Source organism: Python bivittatus, unplaced genomic scaffold (genome assembly GCF_059951505.1).
Source record: "Python bivittatus isolate LINGU-HERP-01145 unplaced genomic scaffold, Pbiv_v1 ctg000190_np1212, whole genome shotgun sequence".
Lineage (NCBI taxonomy): Eukaryota > Metazoa > Chordata > Lepidosauria > Squamata > Pythonidae > Python > Python bivittatus.
In genome coordinates, this window is record NW_028277042.1 from 10350163 (window position 1) to 10367891 (window position 17729).

Genomic DNA, 17729 nt, shown 5'->3' on the forward strand with positions numbered 1-17729 from the left:
AAATCGATTAAAGAAAGAAAGAAAATTGGCTATGTATTACGATTTCTCTGTAATTCTCTATGAGCTAGGGACTTCCCCATGAGGACTTGTAACTGGTTCAAAAATAGGTCTGGATTTCTGTGACCCCATGAAATCTGCTATGTTCAAGATGCATTTCTGGCTCAGCTGAGGTCTATTTGAATTTGCCATTTCCTTGAAATTTGTGGCCCTAGGCCCATCTCTCCATTTTCAGAAAAACTTGCTTCTCTGGCATGTCCCTGTTCCTGGGGTTCAGTTGTCTTTCAACAAGGAAGATGACTTAATGGCTCTGTAGATCCCCATCGTAGGAACTCTCTGGATTATTTTGCTTGTAATGAAACAAATACACACCATGTGAGGTAAGGATGAAAATGAAAGTTCTGATTTTTCTATTTGCATGGAATGAGGGTGAGAGGATTTTTGTTACTCCAGAATCCACAGTAGGTGAAGTAGGGTAGGGATTAAATGATGTTTTATCCCTGTTATTAGCATTTTGAAGTCAGCAGAGTAAAGACATTCCTAGATCATCATCAAACTGCTTTTGAGGGATTGGGGAATATAAATGATGATGGAAAGGAGTACATCTAGATACGCATAAAAACTTATGGCCATTTGTGTGTATACATGAGTGAATCAGCATAAATCAGAAATGGGCTACCCATGTCCCCTCTTGTCTTGAATTCCAATTCCCATCAGTTTAAGATAGCATGCCAAATGACCAGAGATTATGGAAACTGTAGTCCACAATCTGGAAGGCCACTAGTTCCCCGCATCTGCTCATTCTAAAAAAAAAAAAAAAATCCACCATATTTAATTTGTCATACGCTAATTTTATTACATGATTTCTATGCCAACAGACTGTTACAGAGACCATATAATTATCGGGCATCTTTGTAATAACCGTATGGGTGCACAATGGCCCTCTGTGTGTTGCTGTTCTACTTTTCCTAACATCTCTCACTCTTAGGGCTGATGAACATTATAGTTCAGCAACTTCTTGAGGGAATTTAGAGCCTCGCCCTCCAGAAATGTACCAAAAACCTGGCAGTAAGCCATTTGGAAAGCAGAATAGGATTCACATATGATGATTTTTGAGAACCGTACTGCCAGTAAAAATCCATCTGAGTCAATATCAGTTTCACTCAAGCTCCAGAAATCTTGCAAGAAGGAACGTTTATCAAGATGGAAACAATAAATTGTATTCCAGCACAAGAATGGAAATCAGCCACCTGTATCATGCTAAGATAAAGAAGTCCTAATGATGTTCTCTAGGTCCCCAAGGAAGCCATGAATGCCCCTTCAAATCCAATGGAAAAACCTCCTTCAATGTGGAAGAATTGCAGGGCTGATGGTGATGTGTGTTTTCCATAACTCTTTTGGATTGCCTAATGATATCAACAGAAAAATGATGCCAGTGCAAAAGGGTGCAATGCAGATTCGGACAGGAGTGTGAGTCAAATTATTTTATTTCTCCAGCACCTACAACAGGGACCCAATCAGGTTGAATTCCTAGTATCAGCTCTTTCTTCTAACAAAGAAAATTGTCAACTTCAGGAATGTGATCTAATTTTGCCCCAAGAATTTGTTAGAAAAGCTACAGTAGCTAGTTTACTTGCTTGCTACAGAACTCTCTTCACCGTAAAATCATTCACTGTCATTTTCTTTTGTGAAACAACTCTCATTACAGGAAACTGAAGTCAGGCTTACTCCAGGATAAAATTCACCAACAAAAAAGGGTAATCGGAAGTGGCTGATGGAACTGCACGGACTGCATTCAAGTTCCTGGCAATCATGAAAACATTTGCACAGATAGATTTTTCTTTCTGCTCTGGCTTACATTTTGCAATGTGCTCTTCTTTTTTCTTCCTTTTTCTTTCTGTCTCTCACACACACAAAGAAAAATCAAACAAAGAAGGCCTGTGTTTCAATTTCAGGGCACTGCTGTGGTAGAGGTCCTTGAAGACAGAGAGGTGGGCAGCTGACCAGCATATCACAGAAAGCAAACCCTGGACTCACCAGTGTATTGTCTCCAATCCCCTGAGCATTCAGGGACAGAGTCTAAAAACAAAAACAGACTCTTTGGAGCCTAAGGACTCCAGGCTAAAAACTCAAATAATGTTCAGAATAAAATGCATAATCAAAGAGGTAAACTATTTGGGTAGCAGCAGTTTGACGGTTGCTCTCCTGCTCTCCCACCAACAGTCTTTATAACTGTCTAGCTTCAGTTGTGGGTTGTAAGCAGTTGTTTCCTTGTGTAGTCTCTGACTTTTCAGCTTGAGGAACCAGCTTTCTTCTTTGCCTGGACAAAAAGTTTCATCAAGGCCAGGCAGCATAAAAGGGGAGGATTTTTTTGCACAGACTAAAGAGAACCCAAAGGTTCCTCTTCGCTGACCTCTAGCATCTTCTCCTTCACCCAACTGGCCTTTATGCTCAACAGGCACTGAGTCTGCAAATACATATTTCTTGCTGATGTAGCTTACTCACAAAAAAGCTGGAGTTTTCCCTTCAGCACAATTGTCAAAATCTAAAGTTTAAAAAGGGTAACCACAAATAAGGTGTATCAGTAATAAAAGAAAAATAATGTAACAGGGGTATTTATTATTTATTTTAAATACTTTATCCCATGCTTCTACTAAGATGTGCTCAAAGAGCATAACAAAATGAGTTTAAATAAGTTTTTGAAATATAATTCTTAAAACCAAGAATTTACAAAATACAGTATATACATTTAAAACTGTGTAGGAGGGTTTGGTGGCTTCAATAACCCTGAAATTGATCTGAGGTGGCACTTTTGCTCCCAGTAAGGTCATCCATGCTGGTGAAGTTGTCATCTATCAGGACCCCAGAAGTACACCTTCTCTATAGGAGGTGCCTGCGCTCTGAAACAAGATTCCAGAGTCATCATAGTTTTAGCACATGAAAATATAAGAAACCAATTATCAATATTTTATTCTAACAATGAACATGAAAAATTATTTGGGAAGTGCTACAAAGCATTTGTCCAGTATTTATGGGTTTTTCCCTGGCTCCATCTCCCTCCCCCAATTTTAAGGTTGCAAATTTTAAAAAATGTTGATGATTTGGGCAAGGCAACTTCCACAACTTATCAGAAAGGCATACATCTAAAAAAAATGGAGCCGTAGCTCCAATTCCACTTTACATCTCACTTGTTGGGAAGGTGATTAAGGGAATGAAAAATGGAGCCGTAGGTCCAATTCCAATTCCCGGTCTGGTTGGTACCATCATGGGCCTGGATGGAGGTCTCATCATTGGTGGCCCTGGCATCATTGGCATATGTCCTCCCATGGGTGGTCTCATTCCTGGTGCAGGTCCAACTGGCATCATTCCTGGAGGAGGCGGTCCCATCATTGGCATCATTGGAGGTCCACCCATATGGGGTGCTGGCATCATACCAGGCCGTGGTGGACCAGGGTGGTGGTATCATTAATCCCCAAGGAGGAGGAGCAGAAAATGGGGTAGGTGGGATTTTGCCTTGCTGAAATGCAGCCGTTGTTTTATCAATCATACAATCTTTCACATTCTCTTTATGTTTCCTGCCACTGCAATGGGTTTTCCTCACAGATGGAGAGTCATGGGTGAGGTAAGTATCACAATAATCACAATAAAACTTCGGCATGTTGCTTTAGCACTGTTATTTTAATTACTAGATTAAATAATATTAATTGTTTTGTTTTATAGATATATATAAATGTAATGTGGTTGCTATTGTATATTTTGATTGTATCTGGCCTTGGGGCTGTAATAAATGTGTGTGTTTGTGTGTGAGTCAAAATATAAGACAAATGCATAGAACCAGTTTAGTATGCTTAATTTACGAGAAAGAGAACCTAAGGAATTATGGGAAAAGATAAGGGGACATTGTAAAAACTGAAGGAGGAAAAAATTCCCAGACTTTCAAAAAAAGAAGATGCAAGTGGCTTTCTGAACAAGTTATCAAGATAGCTGGGGAAAGACTCAAACAGGTCCGTAAGATTTCTTGGCCAAGAAAACGCGCCAATGCCAAAGAATTGCATTCCTCTCTTTCTGAGTTTTCACAATCCACATTCTCAGCCTCTGGGCTTGGGCGATATTTTGTTAGCAAATGGCAAGAGTCCTGCCATCCTGTTCTCTACATCTCACTTGTTGGGAAGGTGATTAAGGGAATGACCCCAAGCGTTATCTCCTTCCTCCACTCTTCTCTTTGTAACATTAATAATATCAGAACAATAACAGGATGTACAGACTCAACAGAGGGGAAGGGCTGATTTCCCAGCTGCAGACCCCTTGGCAACAAGGAAGCTGATCACTCCCTGAATTGCTTCATGCAGTAGAATAACTGATTTTACTTTATCCGATATACTCCTATGACTTGATCCAGTGGGTGCTTAGAGAAGACTACAATCAACAGAATCTTTTCAAATTGTGATAAGACAAAGCCAGGTAAGAAACCCAAGATTTGAGATTATTCTTAGATTTCTTAACCCCGTAATTGACAGCTGCGTTGCCTGTTTGCCAAAGTCGGGTGATCCAAGTCTCTCCTTAGCGACACCTCCTTTTGTAGGCCTGTTGCCAACCAACTTTCTGGATATTTTACTTGTGCTCAAGTTTCCTTACCAGAGCCACCTTAATTGTCACTGGATGCTCTCCAACTGAAAAAACGTATGAAGATAATATGAGGCTTTATGGTTTAAGGTAAGAAACTTGAGGCCAGTTGTTAACTGAAAGCCCAATCTGTTGCACCCAAAACATCAAATAAAAAATTAGGAAAACCTGTTTGGTTTTCTCTGATACCTTGCAGTGTTTTCATGAAAACGGGTGCTGCATTTTTCTGGAAGTAAACCAACTTCATACAGGGTGAAAGTTAGGAGTGGATTTTTTGTTATCTTGTGGTATAGGGAAGGTAGAAATAAGGCTTGCCCTCAACACAGTACCTTTTATATTCCTTCCCCTACTTTTCTCCACTCAATATTCCCATTTATGGAGGGGAGATCATAGAAGATTGAAAAAGCTCTTCTCTCATGCCAGGATGATAATCCACTTTTGGAAGGCCACGCTGGGTATTTGTTTTACAGAAATGAGATACAACACCTTATATTTTGAATATAGTCAGCCATTCTGTTAGGGATACTTTGATCTGGATTCCTTCAATGAGCTGAGTTGCATTCAGTAGCTGAAAAGGCCACTTCCAACTCTAAGACTCTGTGATTTCTAATTGCTGTGATTCTATGACTTATTCTTATGAGAAGAATGTTCCATTTTCCATGTTTAAACTTTAAGGATGAGATTTGCAAACGCTATCCTTGAGCATATGTGTTCTTCACATTTCTTTAGTGTCACTGATCTTGCTTAGCGAAAAATCAGAAGACTGATAGCATGTTTTCTAACACATTTTATTAAAAGGCGTTAGCTTTTGTGAGTTACAGCTCACCTCAGAAAGCTCCATGGTGTGTGAAAAGTTCATCAAAGAGTCCACTTTGTACCTTCCAAGTCCAGACTGTTCCTCATTTTCAGATTTTCTCCTCTCTTTTCTCTTTTAACTCCACTTTTTTTCACGAGGAAAAAGCAAGCACAACACCCTAATTCACACAGCAGTAAGCTATAATGTGCTTTTTTTGCCTTTGGTTAAGTGCCTTGTGTGGACACCAACATTTGAGGGTAAATCATGACTAATGGATTTGTGTGTTTGTGGAGTAACATTTATTCGGTAAGGAAAGTTTGATGAAATGGGTGAAACCACTCAAAATGTTGCCCGAACATGATAGTGTATTATGGGAAGAGGAGGGAGATGAAAGGAAAAAGGAATTCCATGTTGTAGACTCCATACTGTAGCATCTTATTGCCAATCCCCCTGATTTTATTTTATTTTATTTTATTTTATTTTATTTTATTTTATTTTATTTTATTTGCTATAAGCTTTCATTTGGTGTGGCTCAGATTGGCTGTGTTTATGCAGTGGACTGGACACAAATTATCTAATGACATTGTAGTCTAGTAAATTCTGCAAATCCAACTTGCATGAACAGTTTATGGCTCATGGAAATCGAGACAATTAAATGATAAATACTTTCTAAGGACTCTGAAATAGCTGTGGAGATCTTGTTATCATGTGTCATTTTTAATGATATGTTGTCAAAAGAGACAGGTTTGTAAAGAAAGTAGCTTGACTCCACCTGCTTAGGTATAGGACTAGACCCAGAAAATGTGAAGTCCACGTCCTCCCTCAGCCATCAAAACTCACTAGGCTAACTCTGGCCCAGTCACTCTCTCTCACTCTAGCCTGAGATTATTGTTGTCTTGGGAAGAAGAAAATGTAAATCTAACGCAGAAAATGGGCATCAATATTGAAAGGCCCTCTTCAATGAAATGATTAAAGGCCAGGAGCTTTATTTTCCTCTACATCTGGCCATGCTGTCTCAGATAAAATAAAAGCCAGACTCAGGGGAAATTCACCTAAACAATTAATGGCTTTGGAGGGATTTGCCAAACTGGATAACCTCGTCTCATATCCTGCTTTTGTTGAAGCAAGTGTTGTAATGGAAAACAGGATATATATATATATATTTATATAAAGGGATTTGTATAGTCCTTTAACCTTTAGAAGCACTTTTTGATTGATTGCCTTTGCTGAATTGTAAAAGCATCAGATACTGTTTGAAAGAGGGGGGAAACTCTTCTCTAGCTTCACTCCCCCAAATGAAAAAGAAGGCGTCAGTTGCTTAAGTTAACTAACACAATGCCCTTTCTGGCATTCTTCTCTGAGAACAAAGGAAGGGATGTTGGCTTGTAGCTATACATTCTTCTCAAAACTGTTCTCTCAGAAGTAAAGCCTCTACCCTGGACATTGAAGGGGAAAAAGTTTCAGGAAAATCAAAGTTGCCAAGCTGTTGGTTTCTTCTTTTTTCCCAGTACAATTATCATAACTGAATGGCAATCCAATCGATAGTAGGCAACTCCCTTTACTTTTTCAGCCCAAAAGCCATCAGAAAGGACTCGGAAAAAAGCAACCTTTAAGCAGGATCTAAGCAGATCTGAACTGAATCAGTGCTGGTAAGGGACCGAGAAGAAAATCGCCCCATCGCAACCATTATACAAATTGACCACATTCTCCCCTCCAGAATATTGTAGAAGAACTAGAATGAGCTTGGAAGCCCAGTTTGGCAGCATGGGTCACAAGTCAAAGCATGAGTACACAAATGCATAGAAGAAGGAGTACAAGGAATGGAATGGAATGGAATGGAATGGAATGGAATGGAATGGAATGGAGTGGAGTGGAGTGGAGTGGAGTGGAGTGGAGTGGAGTGGAGTGGAGTGGAGTAGAGTAGAGTAGAGTAGAGTAGAGTAGAGTAGAGTAGAGTAGAATAGAATAGAATAGAATAGAATAGAATAGAATAGAATAGAATAGAATAGAATAGAATAGAATAGAATAGAATAGAATAGAATAGAATAGAATAGAATAGAATAGAATAGAATGTTTGGTCTAGTGGTGAAGGCACCAGGCTAGAAACCAGGAGATTGTGAGTTCTAATCCCGTCTTAGGAATGAAAGCTGGCTAGGTGACTTTGGGGCAGTCCCTCTTTCTCAGTCCAGCTCACCTCACAGGGTTGTTGTGGGGAATATAGGAGGTGGAAGGAGTATTGGATATGTTCGCTGCCTTGAGTTATTTATAAAAATAATAAAGGCAGGATAAAAAAATATTTTAAAAATGCACACAAACTTATTTTAGAGAAAAACAGCCTGCCACAATGGGAAAGTGTGCACAGAAATTGTGCACCTTTCTACAGTTGCTTGGAAAAGTGCCCAGAAAAATGAGTAGATTAGCACAATGGCTCAAGAAAACGCATATAACTTCCCATACACTCTTCTACTTTTCTTCTTTTTTGGCTAAGTTGATAAGATTGTGTAAATTTGCTGAAAAGAACCAACAGGCAGGAGAATGAAAAACGGAGCGAGCCTAAAATGGACAGATTCAAATACAGAGGGAGAGACAGAAATGATAAACTATTCAGGAACTGCTTGAATGTTCTGCATTCCATGAAGAAAGACAAAATATATTTCAGTAGTGATAAAGGACTGCACGTTGTAAATGGAGACTGGGGCAGGAATCCTCTTCAAAGACTCACCCTTCAGGCGAATTTTTTCCCTTCGCCTTTCTATGAAAGGAAAGAGGCAGTCCCTTCAAACTATGCCCAGAAAACATTCTGTTCATCAGGGTTTTATTTCCATTTTTGTTTTTGGTAGCTGGAGAGAGGCCACATGCGATTAAAGGAACTGAATTGCATTTGCCAGCTTATCAGCAATGACCTCCCAGCCCTTCGCCCCAGCTGTTCACAGTCTTAGTGCCAGCACTTTTTTCTAGAAGGCATTTGAGGGGGTCGCCCAAATGAGTGTACTCTTTTGGGCCGCACTTTCCCATAATACATTTTTGCAAGGGTTCTGTGAATTGCAAACTTCAGCACAAAATTCTGAAAAGTACAAATTTTGGGCAGCATGTGCTTTCCTGTTTGTGTAGTCTGGAGGAAACATCCTGTTTGGGCACCCTCAGAGCTCCTCCCAACTGCACTACTGAGGTCAATCTCCTCCCTGCCTGGTTTGTCATGAAAAACAGATGAGGACTAGAGTGTAGATCAGGCTAAATAGAAAGCAGGTTAAATACAGTTTAAACGAAAAAAGAACGGCGATGTCTGCAAACCCACAGGAAACCATACTAACATTCTTAGCCTAGATCATGTGCATACTGTGTTTGCACACACTTGGTATCCCTATACCTCCTGCTTGGGTTCTGATTCCTCAAGCCTATTAAATGGGTCTCCTGAACACTGAATGTTTGCTTGTATGTTAGGCAAGAGTACAGTAAGTGAACTAAGGAAATCTGAAGCTCTGGTGGAAGATCTGAGTTTTTGTCCAAATCTCATGACTGCATCATTTCTATCCTGCAGTAGGAAGAAGGGAGTGTGCAGAGATCTCTCTTGATATCCTTAGGAGTCACTTGCTCTAGTCAAGACTTAGCCATCTGGAGGAAGTCAGCCATCTGGTCATTCTCCTCTCTTTCCTTAATCTCTAAACAACACATGCCACGGAAATCTTGATACTACTCAAGTATTAATTAGACTGTAGTTTACATCAGCAGGCTTGGAATCTGAGAATCCAGGTCCCACCCCATTTCCTCTGAAGAAATCTTGGCAAGTCTGGGAAGTGGTTGGAGCACGAATGCATAACTTCTACTTCCTTCAGAACATCATAGAACTGATGACCACATTCACAGAACTTCCTAAGCTATGTGTCATCCAAACAGGGGCACAGCTGAAACAGTGACATAGACAGAGACTTTTAATTATAGTCTAGAAGCATGGCTTATTTTATTTCAATTGTGGATCCACTTGTCCTCCAAGTCCTATGACTAGTGTATGATTAGGCAGTCCTCAGTCTACTTAGAAAACAAGGCAGAGTTCAAAAATGAGGACAAAAAGAATGAATTTTGCAGTGGGGATTCTTCTGCTCCACTCTATTTTTTACCTATCCATTATGACCATTTGGGGATGGAACAATGGGAAGAATTAGCCTATCCCCTCTCCAACTCAAGCACTGTGGATCCAACCACAGGGACTTCCAGGTACACACACAGTTCTTTGCTGTAATTATTTAGTTTTAGATAATTAAATTAAATATTTAAGATGGCTCAGGATGTCAGTCAAGGAGTAGAAGTTCTGGCAAACTGCTGACAGCAGGCTCTTGCTGGCCATCTAAAGTGTACACAAGTGGGAGGAAACCTATTTTTGAAGACATCTATTCCAAGGTGTATATGATGGGGATGGGGGCCAATCCATCCTCTGCTAATATAGCTCAAGGAAAGGAGAGATCACTATTTCCTGAGACAGCCTATTGCACTAATGTACATTTTGCAATATTAGAACAGTCTTTTCCCATATGGTGTTCTCCAAATAAGTTGGACTTCAAGAATTCCCAACCTTCATGGCCAGCCATACTCAAGTCCAATTTGTTTGGAGGGCAGAAGCACCTGCAGTGACAGTCACTGGCTTCAAAATTTTGGGTGTGACATGAAGAACAAAGCCCTGCCCTTTGTATGTGTGTGCAATGTGTGCAACATATGTTAAAAAGAGGCAGAACCTTAATCACCTGGTTGTACCCACCATTTGGAGACAGTGACTGTCACTGAAGGCATCAAGTTGGGGAAAGCTGTGTTAGAAAATATCCTCAATTATCAGTCAACATTTATTTCCCAGCAGGTTCTATCCATCTTTTCTAGTGCTGCTTTTAGGTTTGTTTTAATTATTTTTATATAACAATTTATCAAAGTTGCTTCAATTGTAAATGTTATTTTCTAGCTGCAGTGCAATCCATGCTATACAGAGGCCTCTTTGGTCAAAGCAAACTCAAAGTCAGTGGAGATGCAAAATCATTTGATCTCAGGAGCAATCTAAGACTTAGCACATTGTTGGCCTCACTCTCAATTATTATCAACTATAAAAGCTGCATATTTTGTAAGTTCACTCCCCCAGAGCCATTATCTAGGCCAAGAACTCTGATTAGAAAAGTAATCTATTATTTAGCTGAATGTTTACAAAATGGTTTTCTCTGAAATACTTAAAATCATAAGCCAGTGTATGATTTGGCAAAGATAATGACATTCAGAGTTATACTTACTAATACAATTCCCCTGACAGAGGGTTGTAGTAGAGATTTTAAGTGGCTTACTCTTTATCACTCTTCCCCTAGGAACTATGGTTTTGCAAGCTAGTAGAAATCTTGAATAGAATTGCTAACAGCCAAGTATAATTCTCAAGATTCTTTGGAGACAGGGGTCATGAAGCAAAAGCCATATGAGATTTGACCCAAATTACCTGTGTTTTCAAAGTTCTTCACTGAATGTTGCAGACTCTTAACCTCTGGATCTTCTGTCCCTAAGAAGTGTGGCTTGTTAATAGGTACAGGGTCCAGAGTCAGGGGTAAAGGTGAACATGTGGAATCATCCTGGTGAGGGGTTATCACTCTCTGCTCTTCTTCCTACTTGCCTTCTATTTTTGAGGACTCGCGTATAACTATTTTTAAAAAATCTTGGAAAATTGATTCAAACAGAGGACCAATACTCTAGATCAAGTTTGGCATAAATATTTTCAATCCATGGTTGGGGTGGGGGAGAATTCCATTGTTACTGTTACTGTTTATACTCGCTTGTATATTTCCCCAAAGTGTTCCAGTAGCCCATATCACATATAACAGTTTAGCTTGCAGGAAAAGTAATGTTGCCATTGATTTTGCACCTGCTAGGATCCTTGACTTGCAACTCAAAAAATGCCAGTTGGATGAGATCCTTCCAGCTGTCCACATTAAGCAGAGAAATGTTAATAGCCCTCTATGTGGAATTGTGTGTGTGGAAACTTCATCTACTCTCAGGTACTCTAACATCTACTCTGTTAGGTATCAGCAATAAACAAACAAACAAAGAACCACTGGAGGTATGACTGTTTCTGAACCTGTGTGGTGGACAGCTAGCTATGGAAAAGCTAGCAGGCAATGTTAGTGGCATTATTTTCTGTTTATGCATTAAATTCACATAAAGGTATGAATAATTCCTTGCTTTTAAAATTAAAGCCCTAGGCTTATGATGGCTGTGTGCCATTTACTGCAAGATGTGGTGCTGGCTTCCAGTTTGGCTGGCTTCAAAAAAGGGTTGGACCAATTCATGGAAATCCTGGGGATCAATGGCTATTAGCCTTGATGGCAGTGTGACTGCTTCTGAAGGCATCTGCTGGGAAACTAGTAGACTTCCTTGTGCAGCTGGTTGACCACTCTCAAAACAGCCTGCTGGACTATGTGAGCCAGGGGTCCAGTTCAACAGGGCTGTATAGATTGTATAGACAACTCATTTGCCCAAGTCACATCATGACAGGCAGCCTTATTCAGAAGACTGTTTAGGTCAAACCCACACATGCTTCGACACAACTTCGACATGATACAAAAGGCTCCCTATGATTGTAAAAGAATTTGTGAAAGCAAGCAAGCATCAGAAGTTACTATAGCACAAGTCCATCAGTGTTATCCAAAGTTTATGGGAGTTCAAGCCCAACACAGCTGGAGGACAACAGGTTGGAGAAGCCAATCTAAATTTTGTATTCCCAATGTAAAAGATTAACAGCAACTCAGTGGTCCTCTTAAAAGTTCAGGTTCAGGTTCACTGGTTGCCTGTTTATGTTTTTCACCAAAAAAAAAAAAAAAAAATCAAATTCCTGGAACTTTTCTGCAGCCTAAGTACATTTCAAAAATGCAGAGGCCATCATTTTATAGACTGAACTAAAATGACCACTTCATCTGTTGCATTAAAACTAAAGAGACCTAGAGACTTGCAAGACTAAAGAAATACCACGAGCAGGTTTGGAATATAATTCACTGATTAAACACAACAATATAGGTATCATTGTTTGTTGGTTGTATATGTCAGGTGCATTTTTTATTTTTATTGACTTAGATGGTGCTGCTCATGGATGGCATTGTTCAATTATTGTATTCCTAAATATCTGTAACAGGAATGGCATATGGCATCGTCTGCGGTCAAGTATAGAAATAGAAAGTTTTGGATAGCTAAAGAAGTTACTTTGATGGGCAATGAGGACCAGATTATGTTTCTTCAATGCTCGTTAAAGGTTATGTGATGTTTTTGATGGAAGGTAGCAACTAGCTAATCAGACATTTCTATTATGGGTCCAGGAAAGAACTTATTTGGCTATTAGAATACAATAAGTAAAAATTAAATCAGACAGACTTCAATTCAGAAGAGCTTAAAGGGGGAATTAGACCAATTCATGGATGATACATCTCCCCACCATTACTTATCATAATGATGTTATCCTGGTTAATACTTGGATAGAAGAATATCTATGAAATCCAAGTTGACTAAGAGAGAATGGAACTAGATGGCTGTGGACCAGATGGGTTTATGTTCTTGGAAATTGTTATTCTTCTATCACTGAGATGCACAGCGTGTGCAGATCCTCTTGTCTAGCAGACAGCCATAGAGAATTAGAGGTAAAGGATCATGAACTAAGGCTTCTTCTTAACAGTTATGTCCTATTGCTGGCAACATGGCTTGCTACCTTCTCTACCAACCATGCCAAAAGGTGGCTGTAAGAAGAAGACAAGGCAAGTTTCCTTTGATTAAAACATTTGGAATATACTTGCTTGAGGAGTGAACCCACACTTGCTTTAGATTCTGTTTAATCTTTCCAAAGCATTTTTTCCCCTTCACTCATGAGATTATTGCAAGGTATCCAAAAAGATATTGTCTGTAAAGGCAAGTCAAATGTTTCTTTCAGTAATAATGTTTTTTATTATTATTATTTTTCTGATGTGAGTTCATAATGATCACATAAATGCAGAGGGCATTTACCCATAGCTGCCTGGAGAAAGAGAAGATCATAGATCTATCTGATGGTAAACTAATGTTTGTTTTATTATTGCTTGAGGTTTCTATTATTAAAGTTTACAGTTATAAGCTACAGAAGCAAACTGAATAAAAATATGATGCCTTCCTTGCTGGAATCACCGAATTTGGATGGAACTCTTAACACCAGCCATCCCCAATTTAATATTTTCTGGATATGTCATACAACAGGACTTTTTGAGATTTAGGAAGAATTAGGAGAATGTCTTTGGAAATGAGCACCAGTTTGGAGAAAGTTGAGCTACAATATAGCATGTCACTTGGTTCTTTATTCAATTTAGCTAATGTGGATTTTGAAAAAAAAAATAGACGAAGATTTAAGAAGATCAGGGGGTTATTCTTTCATTCCTTTGTAAAATTGCACCAGTTACAGAGATACTGCCAACCCCTCCCTCTCCATCACTTTCACATTATACTTTTGTGCCATCTTCCAGGAGAGGGAGAGGAAAGTTTGCAACTGGCACATTATAGAAGCCTATATGATAAGGTTTCTTCACTGGGCACCTGAATGAATGAATATACTCCAATTCTAAGTCATGGAGAGCAGATGAAGCAGGCAAAAGCATGTGGTGAAGCCTGCAGAGCAAGCTTTGCACAGAGACAAGAATAGCATTGTAGAGTTAAAAGCAAATATTTATTCCTGATGCACATTTAATCTCTCAGATGAATAGCTACAAACTTTTATCATAACTGCTAACCTAAATAAATTAGGCAAATTTTATAGTTGCATCACAACTTATGGATAACTTCCAAACAGACACAATATAGATTCTGCAACTACTGAACCTAACAACAATCTTAAATTTAGTAGTTATTCAGATAAGTTTCCAGGTGGAATTGACCATTATTATTTGTTTGTTTGTTTGTTTAACAAATTTATATAGCTGGCCATCTCACAAAGAATGACTCTGGGCAGTGCATGAGACATAAAGACAAAAAACGTCATAAAACACTAAGTAAAAACAGGAAAACAAAAAAGATAAAACTCAAGATAGTGGGAGAGACAACCATTACTTAACATCACACAACCATCTTGCTGGCTCACCATGGAACCCCTCAAGGTTGATGGAAAAAACATGTTTTGAGGGCTTTCCAGAAGGCAAGCAAGGATGGGGCTGATCTCACCTCACGTGGAATGACATTCCACAGGGCAGGGCCACAGCAGAAAAGGCACACCACCTGAGTCCTGTCAGATGTAACTTCTTAGTAGACAGGACCCACAGTATACCCCTCCTGCTCAACCCGATGGGACAGGTAGATGTAATGGGGAAGAGGCGGTCCCTCAGATAACCTGATCCCATGTAGAGCTTTAAAGGTCAAAACCAGCACCTTAAATTGCATCCAGAAGCAGACTGGCAACCAATGCAATTTGCAGAACAGAGACGTAATGTGCGCCATCCTAGGGGCACATGTAACTGTCCATGTAGCCACATTTTGCACCAGCTGAAGCTTCTGGATACTCTTCAAGGGCAGCCCCATGCACAGCACATTACAGTAATCCATCCTAGAGGTGAACAGGGCACGAGTAACTGTGAGTAAAGCCTAATATAGACTATTATCCTCATAGTCACATGGACATACAAAAGACCAGGATTTCAGCTGTTGTAATGATATGTGAGAAAGACCTTGAGAGACAGGGTGAAGAGATGCTACCTAGGGAACAGTAAGATAAGAGAGGGCATAGCTATCAGATGAATAATGGGCAGAGAAAAAGGCTCAGAAGGGACCCTCCCTAGATTCTCAGGCTGTAAAGAAGACAGCAGGATATTTGTGCTTTCAGACTTGCAAGATTCTGTTAATGTAGCCTTGCAATAAAGTAGAATTAGCTCATCTGGTCGTGTTTCCTGTCTGGTCTACCTGGGAAGGCTGACAATTGTGCAATTGTGACTAAAATCTTGACTTTTCTTCACGCACATGGACACACATCACTGCTAGGTGAAACTTACACTTGCTGTTTGTAAAGCTGCTTTTCATCTATCAGTATCTAGTAAGAAAAGGCGTGGCTCCTGAGATCTGAGTGAACATATGGAAGTCTCCAAAATTTTAATTATTATGCGAACATTACAATATCTCACTTGAAAACCCTCAAGGAGAGATACTATTTAAGGGGAAAAGCTGATCCTTTAGTTTTGAAGTGAGACAATCCAAGAGACAAATTAATTTTATCTGGTGACACAAAGTCTACACAAAAATTAGCCAGAGGAAGTGAAAACTGGGTGTTTGGGAACCTGAAAAGAGAAAGAGATCAAGTCAGTTTGAAAGACATAACGAAAACACAGACACTCTCTGATCTTGTACCTTGATAACATTTTTATGTCACACATATTGATCATGAAGATTTGCCAGAAACAAAACTGGGGTTTTGAACCAATAACTCAAGAACCTTATAAAGCCAGCTATAGACCACTGTCCTCCAAGTAATCAGAATGGAGAAGAAAGAAGCCTTTCTTGCTCTCCTCTCCAGTATCTATTATGTGTCAGTCACCCAAAGGGTCTTTTTGGGCAGTGACCCCTGTCTGGAAACTTCCTCCCCCAGAAAAAGGTCCCCTATCACTTGTGTTCTGGAGTGTAATCAGGCTTTTCAGCCTGTTTACAACAGGTATGAATGTATTTTTCCCTCTCTTCTTAATCTTTTACCATATTTCATATACATAACTCTGATCTCAACTAATTTTAATAAATACATTCTTCCTCTTTCCACAAGTGTATCCATTAGTACTGAAGGATGACAGGATTGCTGCAGGAATTATACGTGATAGATAGCAACAAAAGAACTGTGTTAAGCAGTAATAGCAGTATCCTATGATTACTGAGAGAACATTTAGACAGACATATATTTACTTTCTATTTTCTCTCTCTTACCATTTTGTGAAGAAGAGGGATTTAATTCTTGACTCTCATATAAAATGATTTGCTGGAGGAATGATCTACCATGAAAAGCATGTGTCCCCTGTTATGATGGTTCCCGCCACATGACAAAGGAGTTAATCATTTGTCCCTGCAAACAACTGAAAAGCCCCCTCAGCACAAAAGTTTCTGGATAAAAGAAAACAGCCACCACTCCATTTCTTTCCTTCTTAATTAAAAAAAAAAAAAACTTTCTTCCCCTCCACCCACTCAGAAATAAAATAGTTGAAATGAAATAAATGTGGGTGAAATGCTTAGAAAATGGTTCTTTGTCGCTTTGATACAATAAGGTCATAATCTGTAAACATGTACTGTTTAAAATCAATGAGGTATGTTTTAGATTTGGATAGCTTTCTCAAAGTGGGAAACATTGTGTGAGAAAACACTCCCACTTCCCAACAGTGCATTTCAGGTCAATTATCATTGTTTCAACATATAGAATAAAGGGTTTTTGTTGTTTTTTTCAAAGAGAGGAATACATTTCAGTGACCTGCAAGTCTAGAAAAGCAGCAAAACTTAGCAATTAACTTCTGACACCTTGAATTTAAGATTTTTTAATCTGCTGATAGAGAACAGCTGGTGAATAACAGGCTTAAGTGCCTGAAAACTTTCTCATCTGAAAACACCCACAAAATCTCTAGTAATAGTCTGCATTACTCTATAGGGTTTTCTCTTTCAGCAGGTAAGAGTATCTGGCTAACCTTCTGTGCTAAGTAGGGTTAGACCTGGTTAGCCTCTGGATGGCAGACCATCAAAGAATCCCAAGGCTATAGGCTAGACTGGGAAGTTCACAAGTATCTTGGAAACAGCCTGGGACAAATCTTTTGTGTGCTGTTATCAAGAAAACTTAATGGTTGTGTCCATGTAGTCACCAAATGGTTTTTGACTTTTTAAAAAACAGGGGTTTCCAAGATCATTGAACTACAAAAATGGCAAGCTACTCTCACTTCCTCCTCCTCTTTTTCTTGATACTGACTTCTTCTGGTGCATATGGAGATCACTTCTCAAAGTCAGTCACAAATGATAACTCACATAGGCGAATGAAGAGAGAGTGGATCTGGAATAAAATGCATATTCCTGAAGAGCAGAATGGGACTCTCCCTCAACATGTTGGAAAGGTATGCATGAATTTAGTAATGGTCAATTAATAGTCATCCACCTGAGGGGCACCTTAAGCAAATTCTTTGCATGGAGAAGGACTTCCCTCTTCCTACTTGCAGTAGCAGTAATCTACCTTCTGCAGAATTGAACACTGGCTTCCAAAATGCAGCCTCATCTCACAGAGCTTCCCTGGGGTTTTGAGATGCAGGAAGCAGATCTTCAGTAGCCCATGATTTCCTGGCTGTCA

At 39.4% G+C, this 17729-nt stretch overlaps 1 protein-coding gene and 1 pseudogene across 2 annotated transcripts in view; one reads left to right on the forward strand and one right to left on the reverse strand.

Moving 5' to 3' along the window:
- Positions 1-3174: 3174 nt before the first annotated feature.
- LOC107326224 (U1 small nuclear ribonucleoprotein C pseudogene) lies at positions 3175-3656 on the reverse strand (annotated as a pseudogene).
- A 643-nt stretch (positions 3657-4299) lies between these two features.
- CDH5 (cadherin 5) overlaps positions 4300-17729 on the forward strand; it is a 28658-nt gene continuing 15228 nt past the window's right edge. Inside the window, exons 1-2 of one of the 2 annotated variants that reach the window (XM_007421050.3) lie at positions 4300-4458; positions 17283-17499. In XM_007421050.3, the coding sequence (XP_007421112.1) occupies positions 17311-17499 (189 nt within the window). In that variant the 5' untranslated portion in view covers positions 4300-4458; positions 17283-17310. Of the gene's footprint in view, positions 4459-4624; positions 4711-17282; positions 17500-17729 lie in introns of those variants that run through there. The other variant, XM_025169253.2, reaches the window with a different exon arrangement.